The 7161-nt window shown below is 32.1% G+C and overlaps 1 protein-coding gene across 1 annotated transcript; it reads left to right on the top strand.

Annotated features, from left to right (window-relative positions):
- The first annotated feature begins 266 nt into the window (after positions 1-266).
- On the top strand, positions 267-5699 carry LOC119679560 (replication factor C subunit 1-like). The gene is made up of 9 exons (XM_038091986.1): positions 267-410; positions 468-1356; positions 1424-1536; positions 1622-2250; positions 2316-2449; positions 3434-4005; positions 4070-4221; positions 4387-5050; positions 5448-5699. Exons 1-9 carry the CDS (start codon positions 402-404, stop codon positions 5565-5567), a joined length of 3282 nt encoding a protein of 1093 aa, XP_037947914.1. The 5' UTR covers positions 267-401; the 3' UTR covers positions 5568-5699.
- The last annotated feature ends 1462 nt before the right edge of the window (positions 5700-7161 follow it).

Below are 7161 nucleotides of genomic sequence, written 5' to 3'. Positions count from 1 at the left end.
TATATTTGATTTTATCCAAAGTGCGTGTGAATTCTTAAGAAAATCATCAAAATTTCTTTGTGTTGCATTCACTGAATGTAATTTTGCGTGCATTTCATAATACAAACACAATTTTTTAAAAGCAAACGAAACAGATTCTTTCAAAATGAAAAGCATTACATAAAGTTAACTTATTGTTAATTTAATTTATTATACCGCATTTAATCACATGTTCATATTAATACCAACAAGACATTAATGCAGATTACTAAAAATTTATACATTTACCAACACTGTTAATAGCTGTCATTTCGACATTTAAAATTTTTGTGAAATTGCGCGAATATTTTATGAAGCACTGCGCGTTAAATTTCAGTCGAGTTTTGTTTAGAATTTGCTGGGTTTAAATTAAATGCATTAAAATGCAACGTGTATGTATTACATTTTATTATATTATTATCAAAGTTTATATTTTATTTACATTTCAGAGTATTGATTCATTCTTTAAAAGAACAACGCAAGCATCTAAAAAGAAAGAGGATGAGAAGTCTACACCAGTATCAAAAAAACGTAAATTGGTGGTGGTGTCTAGTGATGAAGACGAAGTTCTAGAAAGTCCACAAGTAAGCAAGTCTAAAGAGCATAAAAAACAGCGTAAAGAAGATAAAACTAGCAATCCAGAGAAGAAAGCGTCACTATGGAAATTGAAAAGTTCGCCACAAAAAAATCTCAAACGTGTCGATCCCAGTGTATTGTTTGGTGGCGAAACAAAGCGTATCGAAGCAAAAAAACCAGAAAAACCGAAGGAACAAGCTGTTATCGACCTTGATGATGATGAGATTAATCAAAGTCTTATGGACACTGACGTGGATGAACTTCTGTTAGAAGCAACAAACAGACATGTTGAGAGAGCAAAGAACCGCGATGAAGAAGTAGATGAACAGGAAACACCAGTCAAAAATACAACACCAACTACGCCAAAAACAAAGTTTAAACTGCACATATCCGATCTGGAGAATGATTCTTCAAGTATTAGAAAGAAAGCAAAATTGTTACAAGAAGAAGATCATGATAACAAATCTGGAATAGAAAAGATTACACCGGATGGAAATAAAAAAGATAAGAAAAGATCTCCAACAAATGAGCAAGAAAGGACCATATCGCAGAAACATGAACAGCTTAAAACTGACGATGTTACTGATGGCGTAAATAAAAATAAATATAGTCAAAAAGATAAGGAGGAGTGTGTGGTATCTTCAGCTAAAAAGGCAAAATTAAACCAAGAAAATCAAACAGAACATAAAAAGACACCTAAAAGTGATAAGAAAGAACGTAGTACACCAAAAACAAAGAATAATTCTTCAGATTTGGAAACGAGTAAGAATACCATTGTGCAATAATTGATCTTTTTTTATATAAACATTTATTCAAATATATTTTATAGGTGTATTAACGGATGAAGACAGACATGAAAGAAAACGTATGACAGCCATCTTATATCAAAAATACAAAAATCGCTCTAGTTGTTTAAACCATGGTTCCAAGGAAGTACCGAAGGTAAAAACACTTATTTTCTGGCCATATATTTTAGATGTCCAAATATATATTTAGACATCTAATAAAACCATTTTTTTAATTTTAGGGTAAACCAAATTGTCTTGCCGGTTTAACATTTTTAATAACCGGCGTCTTGGAGTCATTAGAACGCGATGAGGCTGCTTCCATTATTAAAGAATATGGTGGTAAAGTTATGTCGACAGTCGGTAAACGCTTGCAGTATCTTATTGTCGGTGAAGAAGCTGGTCCAAAGAAATTGGCACAGGCTGAGGAGTTTGGCATTACAATTCTTAGTGAGGATGGCTTATTCGATTTAATACGCAATAAATCTGGCGATAAGTCGCATACAGCAATTGAAGAAAAACCTACAAGTCTTAAGAATAAAGATAAATCGAATGATAAAATAAAATTGAAAAAAGAAGATTCTATTACGCCTCAGAAAAAATATAAGGAAGAAAAGAAAACACCACAAAAATTAAATAAGACACCTACATTCGAAAAAATGAAAGATATAAAAGCTGAATCTAATAATAATCATAATAATAATAATAATTTGGATAAAACTTACAAAATAAAATCTGAAGAAAAATTAGAGCAAAAGCCCGCAGTTAAAAAAGAAGTAGATGAGGACGTACTAGCTTGGGTTGATAAATATAAACCCAAGACGGTTAAAGAAATCATCGGGCAACAGGGTGCAGCTAGCAACGTCAATAAGTAAGTTTTAGACTTTGGGCGATGTATATTAAATATTTGATTACTTTTATTAATTCTTATTGTAGACTTACAAATTGGCTATCCAAATGGTATATAAATCATGACGGTAAAAAGAAGCTGCAAAAACCTAACCCATGGGCCAAAAATGATGACGGCAGTTATTATAAGGCTGCTTTACTTTCAGGACCTCCAGGCATAGGTAATTATAAATGGATATCTTTGAAATTAGAAGCGAATTGAGCACTGCAACACGTCTGGAATTGAATTGAAAGTTTAAAAATTTTTGCTTTAATATTGTATACATTTAATATGATTATACTTTGAAACTAATAATATACAATAATAGGCTTGCCGTTCATATATTTTGAATAGTGTTCAATATATATATATACGTGTACAATTTGTACTGTTATTTTATGTACGAATCTATTTTCAAATACTTATATTTTTATCATAATATATATATCAAAGCATCTATTACACTGCTATGATACGCTGCAGCAGCTGGCAAGCAAAAACAAATTGACGCTTTGCTGGGTGCCTGGTCACACAGGAATAAAGGGTAATGAGTCTGCCGACAGTCATGCGAGGGCAGGATGTGCGACTGAAATCTGTAGACCGGCACCTTATTGTCGATTAAGTTGGTGTACAACTACGTCTCTAATTGACAAATGGATCTCAGCCGAGTGAAGTCGGTACTGGCGCGACAGTCATGGTAACCGTCAGGCTAAACAGCTGGTTCACCCCTAGAGTTACGGTAAGGTATCCCTCTTCAGCAGAACAGAGTTAAGAGTGCTGGTGGGATATTTAACGGGTCACCCTGGACTGCGTTATCACCTTAATAAAATAGGTCTGTCCGAAGAGATGTAGTGTCGACTCTGCTTAGAAGTAGATGAGACTTCCTGTCACATTCTCTGTGACTGCCCAGCCTTGATCTGGGCCAGCAGGAGGAAGTCATTGGGAGGAGAGCTGCTCTCCCCTTCTGACATTAGGAGGTCCTCAACGGACGACATTCAGGCTTTCATTCGGAAGGCGAAATATTTTCTGTTCGGTTAGGGTTTGTTGCAGCACGAAAGATCAATCTGGTCTCATGTTCTGCTCCGTCGGGAGCTAGTACCCCGTTCATTCCTATTTCTATCATAATGTATATATCTATAAATGTGATGATTTTTTTTTTCTTCAGGTAAAACTACTACAGCTACACTTGTGTGCAAGGAATTGGGTTTTGATACGGTCGAATTCAATGCCTCAGATACTCGCAATAAGCGTCTACTTAAAGAACAAGTTGCTGAATTACTCACAAATAAATCTCTTTACGGCTTCTGTCATGGTAGTTCACAGGCAGTAAGCAAAAAACATGTACTAATAATGGATGAAGTTGATGGTATGGCTGGTAATGAGGATCGTGGTGGTATACAGGAGTTAATAGGTCTAATTAAAGAGAGTTCAGTGCCAATTATTTGCATGTGTAATGATCGTAATCATCAGAAAATGCGCTCGTTAGTAAATTATTGTTATGATCTACGTTTTAATAGGCCAAATATAACACAAATCAAAGGTGCCATAATGACCATTTGTTTTAAAGAGAAACTCAAAATGGATCCCAAAAAAGTTGAAGAAATTATAGCAGCTACAAACAATGATATACGACAGACCATAAATCATATATCTTTATTGAGTGCAGGTAAAAAATTGGATTTGGAATCAAGCAGCAATAAAACTGATGATAAAGTTGCACAGAAAGATCTTAAATTGGTAACACAATACTATTAATGAAACATATATTTGTAAAAATAATTAAAAAAAAATTTACTTTAAGGGTCCTTGGGAAGTAGCACGCAAAGTATTTTCAGCAGAAGAGCATAAACATATGTCTCTATATGATAAATGCGATTTATTCTTTCACGATTACAGTTTGGGTCCATTGTTTGTGCAGCAAAATTACTTGCAAGTTATACCGGCAGGTCCAAAGTAAGCATATATGTTATTCTCGATTTAATGCAATAATTCATTTCAATTGAAGATCTATACATTCTATTTTATCATAATTTGTTAGGATAAAATTTATTTTGAACTCTAATCAAGAATTAAATATGACATTACCATTGTCCTAAAAAAATTTTTCTTTTTTTTTAGAAAAGATATAATAAATAAAGTGGCATTAACGGCCGATGCTCTAAGTTTAGGCGATTTGGTTGAAAAACGTATTCGTTCAAATAATGCTTGGTCTCTGCTACCTACACAAGCTGTTTTCAGTTCAGTTATGCCTGGTGAATACATGTCTGGTATATTTACTAGTCAAATAAATTTTCCCAGCTGGCTCGGAAAATATTCACGCGCCAATAAACGCAAGCGTTTAGCACAGGAAATACATGATCATACACGTATACGTACATCAGCTTCGCGACAATCTATACGTTTAGATTATGCACCACATCTACTAGCAAATATAGTGCGACCACTCAAGGAGCACGGCGCAGAAGGTGTTGAAAATTCCTTAGATGTTCTCAAAGAATATCATTTATTACGTGAGGATATTGAATCATTAATAGAACTTACCACTTGGCCGGGTAAAAAATCTTTAATGGATGCTGTTGATGGACGAGTTAAGGCAGCACTTACTCGTTCTTACAATAAGGAGGTATTAGCTTATACTTATTCAGCTTCAGTAGGTGTTAAAAAAAAGAAAGCTGAAACAACTGATGATGATGATATATATGGAGTGGACGATGAAGGTGATGCTGTTGTGGAATCAGATGATGAAAAAGATGATAATGTGGAAAATGATGCACTCATAAAGGTAAATTATTTAATTTTTGTTTTTAATATATATATATTTTTCTTGCTTTAACAGGTTAGGACGTGTTAGTTAAGTAGTCTTTCATAGAACTAGTAATATCTTAATGATAACAGTTAGTTTGTGTGGCCTAGAAACTAAAGACTAATAGAACACTTTATCATATAAATAGTCTACTTTACTAGAAATAAAACTCTGAACTCGAAAATAATAAGCAATAAAAATAAATTAAATCTTACAAGTTAATATTCATATCGGAGAATTGCATTGCCTGATACTTTACTAATCACATGCATTTAAATTTAATACAAGATTTTCTTTCTTAATAATTTTATGTTCTTGCTTTAAATTCAAATTAGTTCTAATCACTTTTTATATAATTTTTTTCTTCAATTTTTAGATGAAAAAGAAAACAACTACCACAACGAGTGCCGGAAAAGCCAGTTCTTCTAAAGCAACTAAAAAGACTGGAACTACAGCACTGAAAGCAAAAGCCTCTTCATCGAAAATTAAAAAATAAGAATTTCATATGTCATATTATTTCTTTTATTACTTTTATTATTTAAGATAAAACTCATATGCATTCGTGTAGAATTATTAAATCATGAATTAAAATATTCGTCAAAATTTGTTAAGATATTTATATTTTACAATATTATTGTTTGTTTCAAAATCTTTACAGATGAATAAAGATTTTAAGTTGAAATACCTATAAATATATAATTATTTGCATTTTATTATAGTCCTTAAGTGTACCTTACTTTTCTTTTTTCACTTGTGCAATTCAAATGCTACCATACCGTTCCTTAACAGTTCATAAATTCATTAAACACTTTATATATTTAATATAAACTTATTATATAAACTTACCTAAAGCAAGTTCCTTAGATTTTTATATATGCGTGATGCGTGCTAGAGTGTTTGAATCTAGTCAGATAGAAATAATAAGCACTACTTTATGTTGAAATTTATAAAAGTTTTGATAATACCCTACCGATTGAAGTAGTAACATCCAAGTATTGGACGTTCAAGTATTAGGTTTTAGAAAACCACAGTTAGATTAACCTGCAACTAAATCGCATTGAGAACACAAGGTTCCTGACTCTTGATCTATATCAAGTCTATACTCACTATTTCAAAACCCAGTTTCTATCCTAAAGCCTTTAATATCCACTGAAAAGGTGTCACGACAAATTACAACAACATCAAAATCAATTGTATACCTATGTGATAAAAAATGAAATGAATTTCTTTTAAAATAGTTGAAATATTTTCTGTTCCATTTATTTTCATCGTTAGAATATTGAAGTGTTGACCGATTATCTACACTACATTTATAATACAACGAATATCTTTTTTGAGTTCTAAAAACTTTATTTCGTTGGTAATGCTTCAAGAAATTAGTAGAAAATATTTTGGAAGCTGTGGTTGCAGAACTGACTACTTGAGGTACAAGCAAAAAGCTCTTTTGCTTGATGTTACCCTGAACATTAATCGAAAAACGTTGGCAAACATGTTCTTTTATAAAAGAAATGAAAACCATTATCAAACTGATTGATAGTATATTTAAGATGGACTTTTTGAGATTTGGATTATTAAAATGGCATTGTCAGGTTAGACTTAAAAAAGAAAACATTAAATTTAACTACGATCATTATGTTTAAATATTGCAGTTTTATGTTTCGCGTTCAATTTTCTTTATGAAAATAGTTTCGGAGTATTCTGTGTTATATTAGCAGTTTTTAGAACCTTATGTTGCTTAGACAAGTGTATCTCCCTAAAAATTTAGACCTAGGCATTTCACATTATCTGCCCATTCTATTTTTATATTACTGGCTTATATTTTTCTTGGATTTTGGTTTCCACATCTTGCTTTCATTTCTTCACCATTTGCTTTAATTATCCACCTTCTGAAATATCTCATTAATGTAATACTTTTTTGCATCAGCTGCTTTTTTCGTAAACTATGTATATTGTTACCCCCAACTTATTTCTTGACCTAAGCAACATTCTTATCTTGAACCACTTTTTAGTATAAGACTATAGGTTTTTTCTAAACTATATTTATCCCTATATATATCTAACCTGTGCTAACAATGCTGGATATGAGCATT

The sequence above is a fragment of the Teleopsis dalmanni genome, chromosome 2, assembly GCF_002237135.1.
Source record: "Teleopsis dalmanni isolate 2A chromosome 2, ASM223713v2, whole genome shotgun sequence".
Lineage (NCBI taxonomy): Eukaryota > Metazoa > Arthropoda > Insecta > Diptera > Diopsidae > Teleopsis > Teleopsis dalmanni.
Note: the sequence above shows the minus strand (reverse complement) of the source record. Positions and strands in the feature narration are given on the sequence as shown.

Excerpts from the sequence above, each read along its gene's own strand:
- LOC119679560 (XM_038091986.1), top strand. Across the intron at positions 2,450-3,433 it reads TTCAGGACCTCCAGGCATAG|GTAAAACTACTACAGCTACA; the intron begins GTAATTATAAAT and ends TTTTTTCTTCAG. Across the intron at positions 5,051-5,447 it reads AAAATGATGCACTCATAAAG|ATGAAAAAGAAAACAACTAC; the intron begins GTAAATTATTTA and ends TTCAATTTTTAG.